Here is a 22,586-nt window from a genome sequence, read left to right on the forward strand (position 1 = left end):
GTATAATACTGCCCCCCTCATAGGGTATAATGCTGCCCCCTCATAGGGTATAATACTGCCCCCCTCATAGGGTATAATACTGCCCCCCTCATAGGGTATAATACTGCCCCCCTCATAGGGAATAATACTGCCCCCCTCATAGGGAATAATGCACCCCCTCATAGGGAATAATGCTGCCCTCCTCATAGGGTATAATGCTTCCCCCCTCATAGGGTATAATACTGCCCCCCTCATAGGGTATAATACTGCCCCCCTCATAGGGTATAATACTGCCCCCCTCATAGGGAATAATACTGCCCCCCTCATAGGGAATAATACTGCCCCCCTCATAGGGAATAATGCTGCCCCCCTCATAGGGTATAATACTGCCCCCCTCATAGGGTATAATGCACCCCCTCATAGGGTATAATGCTGCCCCCTCATAGGGTATAATACTGCCCCCCTCATAGGGTATAATACTGCCCCCCTCATAGGGTATAATACTGCCCCCCTCATAGGGAATAATACTGCCCCCCTCATAGGGAATAATGCTGCCTCCTCATAGGGTATAATGCTGCCTCCTCATAGGGTATAATGCTGCCTCCTCATAGGGTATTATGCTGCCCCCTCATAGGGTATAATACTGCCCCCCTCATAGGGAATAATGCACCCCCTCATAGGGTATAATGCTATATAGATATATAGATATAGAGTTAGATAGATATAGATAGAAAGATAGATGTAGAAATAGATAGATATAGAGATAGATAGTAGATAATGGATAGAAAGTAGATAATGGATAGATATAGATAGAAAGATTCATAGAGATAGATAGAGATAGATATAAAGATAGATATAGAAAGAAATATAGATAGATAGATAGATCGATAGGTAGATAGATATAGAGATAGATAGAAAATAGATAATGGATAGATAGATATAGAGATAGATAGCTATAGATAGAAAGATATAGAGATAGATAGATATATAGATAGAGATAGATAATAGATAGAGATATACAGATATAATAATAATAATAATAATAATAATAATAATAATAATATAGACATATATAGATAGATATATAGATAAATATATATAGATAGATGGCTATAAATAAAAATAGATATAGAGATATATATAGAGATAGATAGATAGATATAGAGATAATAGATATAGAGATAGATAGATATAGAGACAGATAGACATAGAAAGATAGATATAGAGATAGATATAGAGATAATAGCTAGATATAGAGATATGTATAGAGATAGATAGATATAGAGTTAGAAAGATAGAAAGATATAGAGAGAGATATAGAGATAGATAGAGATAGATAGATGGATAGATAGATATAGATAATAGATAGATATAATAGATAGATATAGAGATAGAGATAGATGGATAGATCAATAGATAGATAGATAAAGAGAGAGAGATAGAGGGAGATAGATAGATAGATAATGAGATATAGAGATAGATATAGAGATATAGTGTTAGATAGAAAGATAGATATAGAGATATATAGATATAGATAGATATAGAGATAGATATGGATATAGAGATAACAGATAGATATAGAGATAACAGATAGATATAGAGATAACAGATAGATATAGAGATAGATATAGAGATAATATATAGATAGCTATAGAGAGAGATATAGAGATAGATATAGAGAGAAACAGATATAGATATAGAGATCGATATAGAGATAGGTAGATAGATATAGAGATAATAGATAGATATAGATATAGATATAAAGATAGATAGAGAGAGCGGTAGATAGAGAGAGATAGATATGGAGAGAGAGAGATACAGAGATCGATAAATAGATAGAGAGATAGATAGAGAGATAGATAATAGATAGAGATAGATAGATAATAAATATAGAGATAACAGATAGATATAGAGATAGAGTAAGATAGAAAGATATAGAGATAGGTAGATATAGATAATAGAGATAGCTAGATAGATAGACATAATAGATAGATATAGATAGATATAGAGATAGATAGAAAGATAGATATAGAGATAGATGTAGAGATAGAAAGATAGATATAGAGATAGAGCGATAGATAGATAGAGATAGATATAGATAATAGATAGAGATAAATAGATAAAGATAGATAGATATAGAGATAGATATAGAGATAGAAAGATAGATAGATATACAGAGAGATAGAGATAGAGATAGATAGATATAGAGAGATATAGAGAGAAATAGATATAGCGATAATAGATATATATAGAGATAGATAGATAGATATAGAGAGAGATAGATACAGAGAAAAGATATAGAGATAAATAGATAGAGAAAGATAGATATATAGAGATAGAAAGATAGATATAGAGATAGAGCGATAGATATACAGAGAGATAGATATAGAGATAGATAGAGATATATAGATAGCTATAGAGAGAGATATAGAGATAGATAGAGATAGATATATAGATATAGATATAAAGATAGATATAGATATAGAGATAGAGCGATAGATAGCGAGAGATATAGATATAGAGATAGATACAGAGAAAAGATATAGAGATAGATAACGGATAGATAAATAGATAGATAGGTATAGAGATAGATAGATATAGATATTAGATAGAGATATATAAAGATAAAGATAGATAGATATAGATGGTAGCTAGATAGATAATAAATATAGAGATAATAGATATAGAGATAAATAGATAGACATAATAGATAGATATAGAGATATATATAGAAAGATATAGAGATAGATAGATATAGAGATAGATGTAGAGATAGAAAGATAGATATAAAGATAGAGCGATAGATAGAGATAGATATAGAAATAGATAGATATAGATAATAGATAGAGATAGATATAGAGATAGATAGATATAGATAATAGATAGAGATAGAAAGATAGATAGATATAAGAGAGCTAGAGAGAGAGATATATAGAGATATAGAGATATAGATAGATAGATAGATAGATAGATAGATAGATAGATAGAGACAGATAGAGAGAGCGAGAGAGATATAAAAAACAAAACAAAACACAATACTCACCTCTCCTCCTCGCTCCCACGCTGATCCCGTCAGGAGCTGCCCCCTCTGCCAGACACACAGCGGGTGCGCGATGTCGTGACGTCATCGCGCACTGGCTGTGAGCCAGGAGCAGAGAGGACTGAGGGCGGCGCCGGTCCTGATGCAGAGCAGCTTACTGGGCTGGGGGCGGGGCCTCTGGGGGTGGAGACCTGAAATGATATTCACTGCTTCGCAGTGAATATTCATTTCTCTTTAGCAGCGGGGACAGGGGCTCCTGCCTCCTGACACCCGCTGCTGCTCCGCTGGCAGGGGCCCCCATAGCAGCTGCATGGTGTGCGACACACCACTGGCTGGGGGGCCTGGAGCAGCGGGGGCCCTAGGCAACTGCTGGCCCTGTATGCCAGCAGGTGCCAGGGCCCACCAGATGCCAGGGCCCACCGGAGAATCCTCTGGTTCCCCGGTGGGCCAGTCCGACGCTGGGTGGCGTCACAAATCATTCACTTATAAACTTTAATCATCATCATCCACACGCTCAACATTCCCCTTTTACAATGGACGCCCAGGGCCACGGACCGGGTCACCGCCGCCATGACAACTCCCATTGAACTCCACGGGCCCGGTACCGAGTACCCCACAGCCCTGGGTGAGGGTGATCCAGATGAACCTCCAGGCATGAAGCATGGAGGGGGTGAGGAGACCCCTCACATGAGGTCTGCTCTGGGTCACATCTTGTACCAGACTCAGGCTACTTTTTAGATCCCTGTTTTGTCTAGACAGACACTGGAGGTAGCTCCTCCTATTGAATTTTGATGACAGAGTCACTGACCAATAGGTTCTATGCTGAATTCTGAGTGACATGTACATTGTGAGAATAATATAATCATGCATGTCACCAGTGGCGGATTATAATGAGGTCAATCTGGGCGGCAGCCCAGGGCCCAGTGGTGTGGGGGGCCCACCAGCCCAGGGAAAATTGCCTCATTATAATCCGCCACCATAGCACCATGCCCCCCATGTACCGACCCCTTCCTCCCCCTCCCAGACCCACCAGCCACCGCAGTGACAGCCCCTCACTGATAAATCCCTGCTCTGTGCGCACAGGACCTGTGATGAGGTCACAGGAGGGGAGGAGTCAGGGGGTTACATGATCAGGGGCTTCAGTGGAGGCCCCTGATCATGTGACACCTGATTCCTCCCCTCCTGTGACCTCATCACAGGTCCTGTGCACACAGCCCTCAATGTATTGTATGTGGGACTGCTGTGCTGGTTGTCATGGTGCTGGATGAGGGAATTATGTGTGGGGTCAGGAGGGGTTTACAGGGTGGATTTAGCTGCGTGTGTGTGCGAGGTGTAAGGAGCGGAGTCGCGCGTGTGCGAGGTGTATGGAGCAGAGCCGCGAATGTGCGAGGTGTAAGGAGCGGAGTCGCGCGTGTGCGAGGTGTACGGAGCAGAGCCGCGAATGTGCGAGGTGTTCGGAGCGGAGCTGCGCGTGTGCGAGGTGTACGGAGCGAAGCCGCGTGTGTGTACGAGGTGTACGGAGCGAAGCCGCATGTGTGTACGAGGTGTACGGCGCGAAGCCGCGTGTGTGTACGGAGCGAAGTCACATGTGTGTATGAGGTGTACGGAGCAGAGCCGTGTGTGTACGAGGTGTACGGAATGGAGCCCTGTGTGTACAGAGCTGAGCCGTGTGTTTACGGAGCGGAGCCGCGTGTGTACGAGGTGTACGGAGTGTAGCTGCGCGTGTAAGAGGTGTACGGAGCAGAGCTGCGCGCGTGCGAGGTGCATGGAGCGGAGCCACGCGTGTACGGAGCGGAGCCGCATGTGTGTACGAGGTGTACAGAGCGAAGTTGCGTGGGTGTATGATATGTACGGAGCAAAGCCGCATGTGTATGATGTGTACGGAGCGAAGCTGCGTGTGTGTACGGAATGAAGCCGCGTGTGTGTACGAGGTGTACGGAGCGAAGTTGCGTGGGTGTACGATATGTACGGAGCGAAGCCGCATGTGTGTACGATGTGTACGGAGCGAAGCTGCGTGTGTGTACGGAACGAAGCCGCGTGTGTACGTGGTGTACAGAGTGGAGCCACGTGTGTTTGAGGTGTACGGAACGGAGCCCTGTGTGTACAAAGTGTGCAGAGCTGAGCCATGTGTTTATGGAGCAGAGCCACATGTGTACGAGGTGTATGGAGCAAAGCCGCATGTGTACAAGGTTTACAGAGCAGAGCCGTGTGTGTACAAGGTGTACTGAGCGTGGCCGCGTGTGTATAAGGTGTACAGAGCAGAGCCGCATGTGTACGAGGTTTACGGAGTGGAGCCATATGTGTACTGAGTGGAGCCGTGTGTGTGCGAGGTGTACAGAGCGAAGCCATGTGTACGAGGCATACAAAGCGGAACCGTGTGTGTATGAGGTGACCAATAGGATCTATGCTCAATTCTGAGTGACATGTACATTGTGAGAATAATATAATCATGCATGTCACCAGTGGCGGATTATAATGAGGTCAATCTGGGCGGAGGGCCCAGTGGTGTGGGGGGCCCACCAGCCCAGGGAAAATTGCCCCATTATAATCCGCCACCATAGCACCATGCCCCCCATGTACAGACCCCTTCCTCCCACTCCCAGACCCACCGGCCACTGCAGCGCCAGCCCCTCACTGATAAATCCCTGCTCTGTGTGCACAGGACCTGTGATGACGTCACAGGAGGGGAGATGTCAGGGGTTACATGATCAGGGGCTTCAGTGGAGGCCCCTGATCATGTGACACCTGACTCCTCCCCTCCTGTGACCTCATCACAGGTCCTGTGCACACAGCCCTCAATGTATTGTATGTGGGACTGCTGTGCTGGTTGTCATGGTGCTGGATGAGGGAATTATGTGTGGGGTCAGGAGGGGTTTACAGGGTGGATTTAGCTGTGTGTGTGTGTGAGGTGTAAGGAGCGGAGTCGCGCGTGTGCGAGGTGTATGGAGCAGAGCCGCGAATGTGCGAGGTGTACGGAGTGGAGCTGCGCGTGTGCGAGGTGTACGGAGCAGAGCCGCGAAAGTGCGAGGTGTACGGAGCGAAACCGCGTGTGTGCGAGGTGTAATGAGCGGAGCCGCGTGTGTGTACGAGGTGTACGGAGCGAAGCTGGGTGTGTGTACAAGGTGTACGGAGTGAAGCCGCATGTGTACGAGGTGTACAGCGCGAAGCCGCGTGTGTGTATGAGGTGTACGGAGCAGAGCCGTGTGTGTACGAGGTGTACAGAATGGAGCCCTGTGTGTGCAGAGCTGAGCCGTGTGTTTACGGAGCGGAGCCGCGTGTGTACGAGTTGTACGGAGTGGAGCTGCTCGTGTAAGAGGTGTATGGAGCAGAGCTGCGCGCGTGCGAGGTGCATGGAGCGGAGCCACGCGTGTACGGAGCAGAGCCGTGTGTGTGTACGAGGTGTACGGAGTGAAGCTGCGTGTGTGTACGATGTGTACGAAGCGAAGCCACATGTGTGTACGATGTGTATGGAGCGAAGCTGCGTGTGTGTACGGAACGAAGCCACGTGTGTACGTGGTGTACGGAGCGGAGCCATGTGTGTACGAGGTGTACGGAACGGAGCCCTGTGTGTACAAAGTGTGCAGAGCTGAGCCATGTGTTTACGGAGCGGAGCCACATGTGTACGAGGTGTATGGAGCAAAGCCGCATGTGTACAAAGTTTACGGAGCAGAGCCATGTGTGTACAAGGTGTACAGAGCGTGGCCGCGTGTGTATAAGGTGTACGGAGCAGAGCCGCATGTGTACGAGGTTTACGGAGTGGAGCCATATGTGTACTGAGTGGAGCCGTGTGTGTGCGAGGTGTACGGAGCGAAGTCATGTGTACGAGGCCTACAAAGCTGAACCGTGTGTGTATGAGGTGTGCAGAGCCATGCGTGTAGAAGGTGTATGATGGGGAGCATTCTTACCTCTCAACCGTCCCAGATTTTGAGAGCCTGTCCCACTGCCCCGATCGGGAGCTTTTCCTGCGGACACAGGAGTATACGGCAGAGCCCCGAGGAGCACTTGAAAACGCGCACGTGACATTCCATCAGAAGTAACGTGCTGACCGGAGGAGATTGTGACGGAACCATGGAGGCACTTCAGTGAATGCTTCAGATCATCACCATGTCCTTTGTCCTCCTCCGACAGCGTGGACAGCGGGATCGCCTTGGACTCGGGGATGTCGGTCATGTGAGTGGATCATGATATATACTGCACCAGGAGGCTCAGGTGGGCGCTACAATGTGAGCCAGGCTGGTATAGTATCTTTATAGAATCTTTCTTTCTTTTCCCTCTTTCCTTGTCTTTCTTTCTTTCTTTCACTTTCTGTTCTTTCTTTCACCTCTTTCTTTCTCTCTCCCTCTCTGTTCTTTATTTCCCCTTTCTTTGTTTTTTTTCTCTCTTTGTTCTTTCTTTCACCTCTTTCTTTCTCTTTCTTTCTTTCTCTCTTTGTTCCTTCTTTCCCCTCTTTCTTTCTCCCTCTCTGTTCTTTTTCTTTCTCTCTGTTCTTTCTTTCTCTCTCCCTCTTTGTTCTTTCTTTCCCCTTTCTCTCTCTTCTTTTTTTCTGTCCCCTTTCTTTCTATGTTCTTTCTTCCTTTCTCTCTCTGTTTCTCTTTCTTTCTTCTTTATTTTTTCTCTGTTCTTTCTTTCTCTCTCATTTTTCTTTTTTCTCTGCCCTCAGTACCAGTCAGTGTGATCAGCAGTGCAAAATGGGTGTGGTCGGGGCGTGGACATGGGTGTGACTAGCTGTGAAATGGGTGTGGTCGGGCGGCCGGTAACCAATCATCATAGTGGAAGTCATCTGTTTCCATCAACTTTGTTATATGTGGGCACCTCTAGTAAGGTGGGCACGAGATGGCGGGTCTTGTCACCTCTGCCTCACACATAAGTAACATCGAGGTTTACTTTATTCCTGCCACATTTCTTTCTTGGCCTATTGAAAGAAATGTTTTGACCAGTTGAAAGTTATACAACCTGAGGATTGTGCATGTGTGTGCTGCCCGCATATATATATATATATATATATATATATATATATTTTTACTTACTTCGACCCCTATAAAAACCCTGCCCCTCCAACCACCTTCCACTTTCCCATGCTCCTGTTCCAATCATGGGGTCTTTTTTGGTCCCCCCTTGGTCCTCCACATGCTGAACATCTGGGACATGACTAACGTTGCACAATGTGTGCTTGTTCGTCGCCAGATGCAGCATTGTGTCCAGTGTGTGAGGAGACGGCGACTTGACTGTGGCGGTAACCCCTCTGCTGACATGTTTGGCACAGCCTGTGACGAGGAGCATCTCTTCCTGTGTATCCGGCCACAGGCTGAACATCGGAGGCTGCTTCTTCTGTCTGGAGAAGTTCATGAAGCAGAAGCCTCTGTGTGACTCATGTGAGGTAACTTGTCTGACAGGTCATGGGTCCAGGTCAGAAGGTGATTGCAGACTATTAGCTGGTTTGAATGTTAGGCACAGGTGAGTCAGGACTAGATGTTGGGTGGAAGCCTTCCAGTATTTGTAAGGCCTCGCGCACATGCTGAGTATTTGGTGAGTTTTTACCTCAGTATTTATAAGGCCTCGTGCACACGCTGAGTATTTGGTGAGTTTTTACCTCAGTATTTGTAAGGCCTCATGGACACATTGAGCATTTGGTGTTTTTTACCTCAGTATTTCTGAGGCCTCGTGCACACGTTGCGTATTTGCAGAGTTGTTTTACCTCAGTATTTAACCCCTTACCGCCCCTTGACGCACCGTATGCGTCATGAAAACTAGTGACTTCCCAACCCCGTCACATGACCGGAGGGCCCAGTGTCGGAACAGCCTGGGGCCCTGGCTACCCTTAATCCACCCCTGCATGTCACCAGCAGATGGTGCTGGAACACACCAAATGAAACGTGCACTTAATAGAACATTGAAACACATACCTGAGGAATATATGAGATTAGTGAGTTTTGTATTCATTTAAACCATATAACAATAAGAGACTTAGGAGTGAGTTGTAGTGTACAGAAGCTACTCACAGTCCAGGGTTACTTAAAGGGGACGGACACACTCTGGTCCAGGTCACCACACACTCACACACAGTATGCGGATTAGTCGGTAACACTCCCGGTGACTGGCTTCACTACTAACTGTTGACTGACGTCAACTTGGAAGTGACACTTCTTACTTCCAAAAAATGCCTCCAATCAGCAGGACTGGCTAAGTGTGATGATTTCTGTACACTCTGCCTGTAATGTTATTTTCACTCTCCCACCACAATTGCAGTAGGGGATATTAATGACACAAATCATTCCATCATTCAAGAATACATTGCAAATGGGTGATTTCTGATTTATTTTTGTATCCCGGTATGTGTTCTCCTGCTGCTGAGTGACCAGTTGTCATCTGGCAGTAGATTTATAATAATAATAATCTTTATATAACGCTAACATATTCCGCAGCGCTTTACAGTTTGCACACATTTTCATCACTGTCCCCGGTGGGGCTCACAATCTATATTCCCTATCAGTATGTCTTTGGAGTGTGGGAGGAAACCGGAGTGCCCGGAGGAAACCCACGCAAACACGGGGAGAAAATACAAACTCCTTGCAGATGTTGTCCTTGGTGGGATTCGAACCCAGGACACCACTGAGCCACCGTGCTGCCCATAGATTTGTTACAGTGTTCCAAAACTACCTTGGGCGGTGTGAGTTAGGAGATGTATAATACAATGTATGTGCGTACACTGAGGATTCATAAATGTGCATTTACTGTGCTGCCATATACAAGTCAATGTACTATATGCGTATGAAAGTTAGGTGTTTAATCTACTCACAAGTTGCCATAGAATCAGTTCAGTTCTAACACTTCCTGTGAGCTGGTACATACTTCAGTCCTGAATCTATTCAAGTCCATGCTGAGTTGAGATCATTCTCCATATAGTCTCCTCCAGAAAGGAGTGAAGCCTCATACAGTCCGGAGAGATGAGGCAGAACAAGAGCTCTTCTGCATACTGTTTTTCCTATGTGCTTCCATTATATGGGGTCCATTATTCTGTATGGAGCAATATATGGGGCTCATTATTCTGTAAGGCTGTGTGCACAGCAGAGACCAAATATTATCTGTTGGACCGTGGCCTTCGAGAAAGACTGTACTGTTTTCCCCTCTACTAAAGTGTTAGGTTTACAAGTTCAGATGTGTGTCTGGCTAAATAAAATTGCAGGAACATCACAGGCGCTCCAGCACCTGCATCCAGACACCACCTCTACAGGAAGGAATACCCCTGAGTCCTATACCATTTCCGTAAGTGCCATCTCCCGCTATTAACCATTGTTGTGGACATGAAGAAAGTGTTTAGGGGACTAGTGACCTTCTTCAACTATCTTGATTTTAAAATTTGCTGCCAGTGTGAACTACATGTCCCAGCTGGCCACTCCAACATCTGGCACCTCCTCTGTGGCTCACGACACTATACGAATGTCTTCAGGAGATGTCAGCCAACTTTTCACTCCTTAATTTTACCATGAGTAATCTTTCCAAAGAACATTGTAGATCGATTTCCCACAAAACTACAGCATGTTGAGCTAATTATACATAAAACACCATTAGTGCGCAGTCATATGACTGAATCGAAACAGGATGAGAACCCAGTCCCCAGACTGGCCGGCGGGTCTCCCAAGCACGACAGCTTCATGTATTTCTATGCAGCTTTCACACTCGGGTCAGAAGAGTCTCGACCAGTCCTTGCACTGCGTTCTGATTTATATATGACCGTCTGACTGTGCCCTAATAATGTTAATGTAATGCAGGTGATCTGAATGCAACAGCGGAGACAAAAAGGTGGAATCAACAATCTACTTTTACTTTATTCACTTAACAGGGTTAAGTGTGGGAAAGATTATTATCACAGTCTACAGTCCAACCTGTATTTAGTGGGAACAATCTCTAGGGCACCTTTGCAGATTTCCGGGCCCTGACAAAGTCTAATAACACTTTCTGGGCCGCTTTAGTATCATCATCTGCAGTCCACAACCAGTACGAGTATGTGCTGAAAGCAGTGGCCCTGCTCACTCACGTCCTCCAATCACCAGCTAAGGTGAGAGTCTCTGGTCGTGTAATCTTTGGGTATCTTCGGCGCTTGATCACCAATGGGCATCTCCTCAATCTGCTAAAGTGGGGGGTGACTGGCGTCGTCTGGGTTCTGAGTCTTAACCGGCATTGCTCTGGGTATTTGGTACTTGACCAGTGTAGTCTGGATCCCCGACCTCGCCTGGACTCGTTCGAATCTTGCTCACTGTGTCCTGAATGTCTCACTCTCCAAGCATGTTCCAGTAACTCGGCCTTGCTTGGCTCTGATCATGGCCTTCCATTGATGCGGGGCACCGATCTTCCTCACAACTCAGGCCAACTCCGGCATCTGACCACTCTCTGACTCTTGTGGTGATGGTGGCTGTAAACCCACCTTGCAGGCAAACAATCTGCCCTGGTGCAGGTTTTGGCATCAACTGCCCTTCTCAGACTGGCCAGGCCTTTTTACATTCATGAAGTCCTTTCTGTGTGTCACCTGATCCGGTTCACTCACCTTGTAAATCTCCCAGCAAAATTTGGTTCCTGCTTACACAATTCTTTCCTTTTTTACTTTCACTTTTAGTTTGATCCAGCAGATGGTGGTGTTCGCTTACAGGTACTCTGTCTCTCTTGACCATCTCCCTACATTATGAATGCTAATTTCAGACATACCTGTGAAGAGCCTGGTTAGAGTCTGGTTTTAATAACTATATTATTCAGAGGGCACAGCTTAGGTTGGTGCCACTTCTGCAATAAGTTGAGATGAGCATCTTGCCTGAGGTGGTCGCCTAAGCTCCCCAGGGGCATTCCCCAAGAGCGGAGAAAATCTGGCAAATGCCAGATAGGCTGGCTCGACAGAGGGCTGCATCGGCCAGCAAAACTTTTAATAATAGTATCATAGTATCGGCATCTTAAGTAAACAATACTAACAGCTGTAGCAGAACACCAGCTCCTTGGTCTACCATTTATCACTGCAGGCCATGGGCTACTTCTGTCTTCTGACCTGTCAGAGGCCAGCACCACACAAGAGATGTTGAGCTATTTGCTGATACAGTATAACTGCATTGCACCACCATTGCTGACACACTGGGAGACAATCATAAGAAGAATGAGGCTGTGGTGGACTGGAACCAGGACATGGCCAATATGCAGTGTTGGACTGGGGTGCTAAGGGCTCACCAGTAACATTGACTTTGGGGGCCCACTTTTCACTTGTATACAAATATTACACAACTCTGGTTCATAAATTTAGCTATATCTCTATATAATAATAAACTGGATAGTTTTGTTAATGAAAGAGATGATACTTTTCTCTGTACAGAGTGAATCAAGTGAATAATGACACGTACTGCCCATACAGTAATTTTGGGGGCCCAAATCTGCACAGGGACCCACCGGGGGATTGCTCTGTTCCCCTGTGGGCCAGTCTGAGCCTGACAATATGGTTTTTGTATTATGAGGCCATATTGTATGGAGAAATATACTTTGGGGACATGATACTGTGTATAGGGGGATATGAGCAATCATCCTGTTCGAGCTGTAGGGGCCATTGTACTGTGTGCGGGGTGGCTGTAGAGAGGAAGCACATTATAGACAGGGCACAGCATAAAGAGGAAGCAGTAAGGAGAGGGGGACGGAGTAGGCAGAAATGGTTCAGAGGGTCTATGTGGAAAATAGCCTTGTGTGCACATGCATATGGGTCACCCTCACAGGGCTGTGGGGTACTCGATACCGGGCCGGTGTCAGCGGGAGGTGTCACAGAAGCGGTGACCCGGTCCGTGGCCCTGGGCGCCCAAATCAATGGGGGAATGTAAATGGTGGAATGGAATAATTTGTGACGCCACCTGTGGTGTTCGGCAAGTAGGATGTTAGGCCGACGCTGCATGCAGATCCTCTGGGGCTGGTGGTGTGTTGCAGCATAGATGGTGTAGCTCCCCACAGGTGAAGCTGTAGCCCCAGGGCAGCGTGGATGCAATGGAAGAGGAGAGGTGCAGGCGGTGTGGAGAATGGTACCCAGCTGTAGCGGTGCTGAATGTGTTAGCTCACAAATGAATGGAGGACACCGGGGCTTGTAGTTCCAAAGCTTTACTCACAGTCTGTTGTACACACACACTGGTGCCTGCCTCCGGGCCGTGTCCTCCGAGTCAGAGACTCAATCAACCTCCGGGCAAGTTAGGATTCTCCCCTCCAACACTCCGCCAACATGTACCTTTCTGAACGACTCCTCTATAGCGCCTTAAAGTGTGAAGATCTCCTAGTAATGAGTTACACTGGAGTTCCTCCTGACTGATGTTCCCAAGAGCTCTACTTGTACGGCAGACAGCTGTAGCCTGCTTTGGGGACTCCCTTCTCCTGAGTCCTGGCTCTCTATCCAATTGCTGTTGTGCCCAAAGTCTTAGATGGGAGTAGTGCATTTACAGCCAACTACCCCACCGGTGTCTGCTGCAGATCCATAAGTGTCCATACAACCTCGGGGACCGGGCCCCGGCCTTGCGCTGAGAACCTATAGGCAGGGTTCCTCTTCTAACCCACGTCCTCTCTGTTCTCTCTCTACTCCTTAGTTCCGTACTTGTCTTTCTTTCTTATGGAAGCTTAGGTTTCAGTTCTACGTCTTTCTCCTTCTTTTCCTTTCCCGTGTCAGCTGGCTCAGATCACTGAGGCAGCTGCAGCACTCCCTCCATCCCTTCTTCCAGGGATCCTCACTCCTGTCTGAGTGACTTCCTACCCGACTGACCTTCTGTCAGACTGACCCTGTCATCCTACACTTTCCCACTCTTTTATGTATCTTAACTCCACCCACCTCCCAGCACGTCCAGTGTTCCAAGCAGGGAACCACCAAAGGTGCTCTGCTACCCTCTGAGCAAGGAGCCGCAATGTGGTTGTGCAGAACTACCCTGTTGTGTGGGGTGCGAGTGTTGGAGTGTGGAAAGGAGTCCCCACCTTACCCGGATGGTGGGGCACTACACCTTAGGAGAAGGTGCAGTACCTCTGTGGCGACAGAGCCTCAGGGGCGCCACATATACACACATTCTATGTATTGTCCGTTTTGCACACAGAATGCAGCGGGACCAAGAACACATTCATCTAGTTCAAACTCCAAACTCCATTCCTCGCGGACCCCAACAGGTCATGTTTTCAGGATTTCCTTAGTATTTCACAGGTGATGGAAGTATCATCAAGGCATCAGGAATTCTCTCACATGTGTAACACTATGGAAATCCTGAAAATATGACCTGTTGGGGTCCGCAAGGACGGGAGTTTGGGAACCACTGATCTAAATGTATACTTAGGCCTCATTTGGATGTCTGTTTTTCATGGAATCTTGAGCTGTTACCATGTCTGTATTTCTTCGGACTGTTTGGTTCTCAAAAAAAAAAAATGGAGACGTGTCCATTTTTTTTTAACTGAGTCATGGAATAAATTCACTAATACAAGTTCATGAGACTGTGAAAATCATGGACAGGACAGGGGCGCCATTCATGCGTTGTCTGTTTTTAACATTACAAGAGGGAGGAAAAGCTTTATATAAGAAAATCACTGATAAAACTATAAAGTTATGTGCACATGTAGTTTTAGGTGCTGCGGATTTGGAAAAATCCGCATGTAAATTCTCAGGTCAAAAGAACTGTGGTTTACCTGCGGTTTCACACCTCTACAATGGAGAAGATGTGAAACCGCTGCGGATTCCGCACAAAGAAGTGACATGCTACGGATAGGAACCTGTGGAAAAAAATGCAGCATGTGCACTGCGCTTTTCATTTTACCACTGAAAACAATGGTACTGTACAACGCAACTAAATCTGCTGCCGACCCGCAGAGCCTGAAACACTGTGGATCCGCAGCAGAATCCACAACGTGTGCACATGGCCTGATGGCAAAATCTGACACACCGGCCAAACTCTGATGAAAATCAGTTTTTTTTTTTTTTAACATATGAGTAAAATCACTGACGTGTGAATGAGGACTTTGAACGAAAAAGTGAATATTTTTCCCTACTAAAGTGATAAACAACGTGACAGGGGGCCTCAAAGACCGGTATATGACATATATCAATGTGGCAATCCCAGTTCAGATTTCGGAGACTGGGTTCTGAATTCGGTCCATATTTTCATATTTTACACATGTGAAATCTAGTGTTTTACCTAACGATTAAACGTGTCCACTTTGCTTGTTATCTCATAAACACCTTGCATTTTTTTCCTGAAGAATGCAAGTAAAAATTGTCTTTTATTGCTTTTTTATTATCTGCAGCATGTCAATATCCATTGTAGAAATATGTCTTTTTGGTTTAGATTTTACACTTTCAGTTCAATGAGAAAACAAAATTCTCAGGTTAAACCGCTGACCTTGACGTTGTTCGGTTGATTTTCCGCAACAAAAGATGCAAATAGAAACGCATAAATAAATGCGGGAAATATGCACAAATTATAATGCAGAAACAGTAAAATCTGCACCAAATACTCAACGTCTGAACACAGCCATACAAGTAAGCTTTAGGCCTCTTTCACACATCAGTTTTTCGCCGTCAGGCGCGATCCGGCTTTTTTTTGTAACACTGGATCCGGCGAAATGCAATGCCAGATCCAGTTTTTCCCCATTAACTTGCATCAGCGCCGGATGGCGTTGCGTTTCATCCGTTTTTTGCCGGATCCGGCTACTTGTCTCATTCCGGCGTCTGGAAAAAACGGCTACTGTAACGTTTTTTGTCTCCGGCGAAAAAGCCGGAAGCGCCGGATCCGACGCTTCCGGCTTTTTGCCACAATGAAAGTCTATGGGCGCCGGAATGCGCCAGATCCAGAAAAAGACGGATCCAGACACCGGATCCGTTTTTTTAAGTCTGCGCATGCTCAGATCCAATTGGCCAGCCCCCTGGAAACAGATATAACCTGCTAGACGGATCCGGCAGAAAAACGGATCCGTTTCTACAGTTCTCCAAAATTTATGCCGGATTCGTTTTTTCTAAAAATAGCCGGATCCTGCCTGACGGCAAAAAACTGATGTGTGAAAGTAGCCTTACTGGCCCTCTTTTTCCAATATGCTTGTATCCATACTTGCAAGGGATTTTGTAGTCACAAAACTTGCATTATCACTTTGTTGAATCTAACGCTAAGCACCAAGCATAAGATAAGCCAGGTATAGGATGGGCTGTGTGCACTGCATGGAAAGAAGACCCTTATAGACAGTGGCTACCGGAGATGTGTCCTACTAAGGGGAGGGCTGGGGCAGCACTGGCTTCATTACTATAACCTCTTTCAGCTTCTTTGGGGCTTGATTGGAAACTCCCTGTAAGCTGAGCAGAAGGTCATTACTTCAATGCAACCCTCCCAGCTTGGAGATCATTAGGAGGCTGAGGACAAGTCCTGTTTCCTCTCCCCAAACACACAGCACTTAGGAAATAACATGAACGCCTTTGGACAGCATGCATCCAGTTCCCAGCCAGGACACTCCTATATACAGGATTTAACAGATATGGAGGTCTTCTCCAGAGATTACTTTAATTTACATCAGCAGAATCTGCATCTGCCTCAGAGGCCATCTTCAGTGTATGGTGTAACCAACCATCCAAAGCCAAATTCTGACCCATATTGGTGTTTTGGTGGCTTGGCCATTAATCCTTCATACCTCAATGGAAATTGCCCTAGATATTTGCCAACTGGCTATACCAACAGCAATGCCCAAGGGTTGACTCCTTCTGTTGAGTATGGAATGGCAGAAACACCCTTATTGACTTATTTACACCATGATGACCTGATCCAAATGGTGAGACCACCTTACTCCTACTCGGCTTTAATAGCCATGGCTCTTCAGAACGCACCGGAGAAGAAGCTGACTCTCAGTCAAATCTATAACTATGTGGTTGACAAGTTCCCCTTCTATAGGAAGAGCAAGGCCGGCTGGCAGAACTCCATCAGACACAATTTATCCCTCAATGACTGCTTCAAGAAGGTGGCCAGGGACGACAGCGATCCAGGTAAGTGGTCCTTTTAGAGCGGCCAAGCATCCATTTTAGAATGGATCTGTGAATTGCTTCTGCTAGGGCATGGCTTGTGTTATCCAAGTATTGTTTGCAATTTTTTTTGATATGTTGCAACTTTTTTATGCAATTGTACTACAACATCAAGAGAAGTACAAAAAATTTTTTTTTTTTTTTTTTTTTTTTTTGGGTGCAAAAAATGTTTTGGAAGAAGTTGCTGCAAAGTGTGTATTACTTTATAAAGGGTTTTTCGCTATTTTCATAGTATAATTTATTTTCAGTTTTATCTTAGCAGTTCATCACTAATCTTAAAACTTCTGGTTGTGGTCAGTGAGTGAAAACATTTTTGGCTGTATCTACAGGCTAAAATCTGTACTAAGGGTGTGCCAGTTTAAAGGATTTTAACATCATATTTGTGGAAACTACAGGTTAAAGCATCCCCAGACAGACCCTGGGAGTTGTAGTCCTGTCAGATGTTGGATACTATTGTGCTAAGGGCTAGATTTAAGTGAATGCTGAAAGTTTTCGCTTTTGGGTTTTTTGTTTTTTTTTTTAACTTTCAGTGCTATTGCTCCCCTTTAGCAGCTTTTTTTCAGGCTAGGAAAGGTTAACTGTAATGAGTTTTGAAATCAAGATCACGTATTAAGTGGTTAAATTGCTCTACAGTGCCACTACATGGGAGATTTAATATTACATGTTGGATGTGAATTGCATAGACCTGTGTGGGGGATCACAAAGTAAGAGGCATTAAGTCTGTGATCACACCTCTAACAGTTTCCCATTTGTGACCCTGAACTATAGTAAAGGGCCAATCCAACCCCATGCTCTTCTGCATCCGGTCCTGAGCAGGGACGTGTGCGAGCTTTGGGCATCTTGCCCCTTGCTGTTTATTATAATAGGACCAGTGCGTGATAATTCATTTATAGAGATCACCGCCCTGCTCACCACCTGATATGGAAGTGAAGGGGGCTGGATAACCCGTTTAAGAGGAGCTTTTATCAATTTTAGTATTAAACTGGCCACATCATGGAAAAACCATTTCAGAGCTGAGAAAAATGTAGTGGGGTCTTTTTTTTTTTTTTTTTTTTTTTTTTTTTCCTCTTATCCATTCCATAGATATTATCTTGAAAAGGTTAAGGCCCCGTTACACATAACGATGTCCCAGCGATCCCACCAACGATCCAACATGGATGGGATCTCTGGGACATCGTTGGGCTGATCGCTGGTGAGCTGTCACATAGACAGCCCCTCCAGCGATCAGGACCAGCAAGCTGGATTCTAATGTAAACATCGGGTATCTAAGAGCCATGGATCCTGGCTACCCGATGTTTACATTAAAAACCAGCGTTGCTGGTCTCTCGCTGTCACACGCAGCAATGCGTGCTGGCCAGCGGGAGACCAGCGATCAAAAAATGGCCCAGGACGATTGAGCACGATCAGCGATACCCAGCAGAGGGGCCGGTCGCTGATCCCGTCACACACAGCGATCTCGCTGGTGAGAGCGCTGTGGCGTCACAAAATCAGCGTGATGGGGCCTGTAGATTATAGTTTGAGAAACCTGACTTAACAGAAATGATCTGGGGCGTGTTTTTGGTCCCCCTATGTGAGATTGCCCAATTATAAACAGGCATCAACATACAGGGGAAAGAACACGCCCACACAATAGCTTAGAGCAGGTTTCTCACTGTGAGACATGTAATAGTAGACAGTCTGCTCTCCTCATTGTGTGACTACAAAGTTTCAGGAGCTGGAGGAAAAAGTAATAAAAAAAATAAATAATAAACTGACCAAACAAAAAGCTAGTCTGAACTAGTGCATACCAAAAACAACTAGCATAATAAATAATTAACATAATAAATAAATAAATTCTCATTATTATGTATTACTTTTTCTGACTTGGACAAACCCCGCCCTTCACCAAGCTTTGGTTTTAAATACATTCAATCACATTTGGTTCCAACCTTCCTATGTACATACAGGTTTCACCATGTTAATGGCCAGAGGTAAGTTCACATTAGGCAGATAGGTTAGGGACCCATCTCATTATGAGATTACCTTGACGTTGGTAGATGGGCTCACAATTTATGGCCAAATCTTGTGCTAAGCGTCTCATATATTTTTTTTAATTTATTTTTTTCTCCATTTCCTAAACCAATTTTGCTATTTGCACTTCATTCATCACACACTGATTTGCTTTAGTACAATGTAGTGCAACCTTGGCTTTATTTATGTTAGTGATTTTTGGCATGCACTAGTTCAGACTAGCTTTTTGTTCGGTCATAATAACAATTAATAATAATGTGCACGCCTCCTGAGACAAATCTCTGGTAACATCCAGTTAAACTGATCAGTTTTTATACCCTAAACTTTGTAAGCTAATAACTCCACAATGGGGAGGAGAAATAAAAAAAAAACAAAAAAAAAAAAAAACTACGCTTCACTCAGCTCTGCAGTCACTATTCCATGATGTGGTCAGTTTAACATGCTCAAACTGGTGATCGTTCTACTTTAACTCAAAAATATTCTAAGTCAGATTATAAGGGTATGTGCACATGTTGCGGATTGCTGTACGGATTTTTCCGCGCGGAATCTGCCTCTCTTGGCAGAATCCGCAGGTCAAAATCCGCACTTTTTTTTTTTTTTTTTTTTTTATGCGGATTTCCTACGGATTTGGTGCGGATTTGGCCTGCGTTTTTACACCTGCGGATTCCTATAATGGAATGGATGTAAAAACGCTGCGGAATTCGGCCAAAGAATTGACGTGCTGTGGAAAGTGAACCCCTGCGCATTCCGTGCGGAGTTTTCCGCAACATGTGCACAGCCAATTTTTTATTTATTTATTTTTTTTTTTTCCCCATAGGTTATCATTGTACCATAAATCTCTTGCGGATCTGCAGTGGATCAGCAGCTGCAGATCCGCAACGTGTGCACATACCCTAAATATATTTTCCTCAGACATTTTTGAACAGTCCACAGGATAGATGAGAAATGACTGATTCAGTAATGGTTAATCCTTTAGATTTTTGAGTGAAAACCTCCTTGATGACACAAATCCCAACAATCACTACTTTCTGTTACACAATATTTTTTTATTTTTTTTTTTTCTTAAAACATATGGCTGTCTTAATTTGTGTATTTTGACTAAATTATGATTGGGCTCTGTGTTTGTTTTTGGTAACACTTGGTAACAAATTTATTGGCCACACATTGAGTAAGTCAAAAGAAAAATGTGTAGTAAATAGTGTGTGGTTTATTTTAGTCTTTTTTTTTTTTTTTTTTTTTTTATACCCCTGTGCGCACGCGCACACACTCCAATACAGCACACTCATACTCTCAAGTGTGACTGTTTTTCACACATAGGTATGTAATAAATGATTATATTTCAAAAACACCTGAAAATCACATCTTGTTTTTAAATGCAAACAAGTAAGAAACAAACCTCCAAGAGTAAACTCTGAAGGGAGCCTCAGGCTACTGTATGCGCACATGTTTTTGAGGACTTTCCAAAGTGACTTACGTTTTGTTTTTGTTTTGTTTTTTGTTTTTTTTTTTATATTCAGACTTTTACTATGATGGTGAAAATGACTACACATTTTCTACTTTCTCGCTACCACCCTCCTCTTTCCATTTCAACCCTGGTAAGGGTTAATCAAAGTTTACAGTTTTACTGGAAATTTGTGATGTAATATATGATCTGGCCAGTAGAGGCAGTGGTGAAAGGCCAGAGATGGGGAGGTGGCGGGGCTTCTCAAAACTCCTCGAAGCAAAGTGGATTTTTCATTTAAATAAACCAGGTAGCGTTTTTATGTTTAAAAAATAAATTGGAAATGGATATGCTCAGGGAAAAAAAGTGTAAAATTGGCTTTATGGCTTTCTCACAAAGTTCCTTGTTTCCACAGGAAAAGGAAATTACTGGATTCTTGATCCAAGTTGCGACAAAATGTTTGATAACGGCAATTTCAAACGAAAGCGGAAAAAGTGTGACAAGCCATCTAAAAAGTTAAATGAATCTCTAAGGTCTGACAGCCTTGCGGGAACTCCAGGCAAAAAAACGAAGCCTTCTCCTGCATCTTCACCAGCTTTGGACACGACCTCTTGCTTTGCCAACTTCACATCTGCCGTAAATACCGTGAGGGGTAATGGGTCATCCTCTCAGCCCAGTGATTACTTCTCACCCCCCAACTGTTATTTCACAGAACTTGCTCCACTTAGTTACCCCACTGACAACAACCACATCTCCTCACTGCCTGCAGAATCTATTGCTCAAGCCAACTTCAAGCCTTGGCGTTGCCCAACCAATCGGAGTAGCCTGTGCTCATCCCTCATCAACCCTCTACATGGGAATGGCATGCTTTATAACCAGAAAGCAGAGGTGTGATGAAGGTATATATAAAATTTTTTTTTTTTTTTGCCTCCTCAGGCCTGTTTTTACTCTGTACGCTACTTTCTCCTGGAGGACACACTAAACTTATGTTGCGGACAGTCATAAAGTAGACTTGTTTGGAAGCTGCTCTCTTCCAGCCAACACTTTAGGGGGTGGTTGGCCCAACTGTAAACCTATTTGGGTTTTCACGACCATACCTCATCATAAGCTGGTTATTGGTCCAAGTGGCATAAAATTTTAGTGTAGGGTCAAGTGGTGTCCACCTTATTTGTAGGGTTTTTAGAATGGGGGGGCTCAAACTAACCAACTATATGTCATGTTTAGAGAGGTAATATGGCTCCTATATATCCTAAAATCCCAATTGACCCTACAAGGCTTTTCTCTACCAAGGACAATCTATGAGAACAGACCCCTACATGGACTGTTGGCTAGCGCTCTGCTCTCATGGTGTTTCTGCAATGTTTGTAGTTCATCTGTTATAGGTTTTTATTTCTGTATTTTTAGAGATTTTAGCTTTTGTAAGAGACTATATTCTAAAGATATATATTTTTGCATTTCATGGAAGATAAAGTAGATTTTTACTTAATGGATCAGTGTATTTAATTGAAAGTGATTTTCTTCTTTTAAAAAATGTTTTTTTTTTCACATGAAAAATTGCAACAGGGTTCATCTTATCGATTCAAGATCAAAGTTTGAAACTTTCTCATAGGACTCCAATGATTGCCTGGTCTCCTCCTCATCCCACGAGCCTTAGACTAGGAACTGTACACACTGTTTTTGTCTGCTGTCAGGTGCATACACTCAGGAGGTATGCACCTGGCATGAATGCCTAGGCATCTGTCCACCAAGGAGACCCACTGTAAAAGATGAACTGGAGCAATGCAAAATGAAAATGACTGGTCATTTAAAAAGTTATTCCAAAAAAAGTTCAGTGATCAATTGGATAGAAAGTAACTTGTTGATCACTGGGGGTCTAACAACTGGGACCACCGCAAACCCAAGAACATGGCTGCAGAACGTTCTGAAAGTAGCAGATGTGCGCATACGCGGCTCTTGGCTATTCCCATAGACAATGAATGGAGCGGAGGTTGCGCATGTGCACCCTAACTGAAAACCTGTTCTCAGGTCCCAGAGGTCAGACCCGTAGTGATCAGAAAGTTATTCCCTATCCAATGATTAGG

The 22,586-nt window shown here is 44.4% G+C and overlaps 1 protein-coding gene across 1 annotated transcript; it reads left to right on the top strand.

Annotated features, from left to right (window-relative positions):
- The first annotated feature begins 16,302 nt into the window (after nt 1-16,302).
- LOC141049694 (forkhead box protein I2-A-like) lies at nt 16,303-21,991 on the top strand. The gene is made up of 3 exons (XM_073546342.1): nt 16,303-17,018; nt 20,921-21,393; nt 21,442-21,991. Exons 1-3 carry the CDS (start codon nt 16,448-16,450, stop codon nt 21,508-21,510), a joined length of 1,113 nt encoding a protein of 370 aa, XP_073402443.1. The 5' UTR covers nt 16,303-16,447; the 3' UTR covers nt 21,511-21,991.
- The last annotated feature ends 595 nt before the right edge of the window (nt 21,992-22,586 follow it).

The sequence above is a fragment of the Dendrobates tinctorius genome, unplaced genomic scaffold (assembly GCF_039654945.1).
Source record: "Dendrobates tinctorius isolate UK_male_01 unplaced genomic scaffold, ASM3965494v1 ptg000147l, whole genome shotgun sequence".
Lineage (NCBI taxonomy): Eukaryota > Metazoa > Chordata > Amphibia > Anura > Dendrobatidae > Dendrobates > Dendrobates tinctorius.

Excerpts from the sequence above, each read along its gene's own strand:
- LOC141049694 (XM_073546342.1), top strand. The coding sequence starts at position 16,448 with ATGAACGCCTTTGGACAGCATGCATCCAGTTCCCAGCCAGGACACTCC. Across the intron at positions 17,019-20,920 it reads CAGGGACGACAGCGATCCAG|GAAAAGGAAATTACTGGATT; the intron begins GTAAGTGGTCCT and ends TTGTTTCCACAG. Across the intron at positions 21,394-21,441 it reads TTTATAACCAGAAAGCAGAG|GCCTGTTTTTACTCTGTACG; the intron begins GTGTGATGAAGG and ends TTGCCTCCTCAG.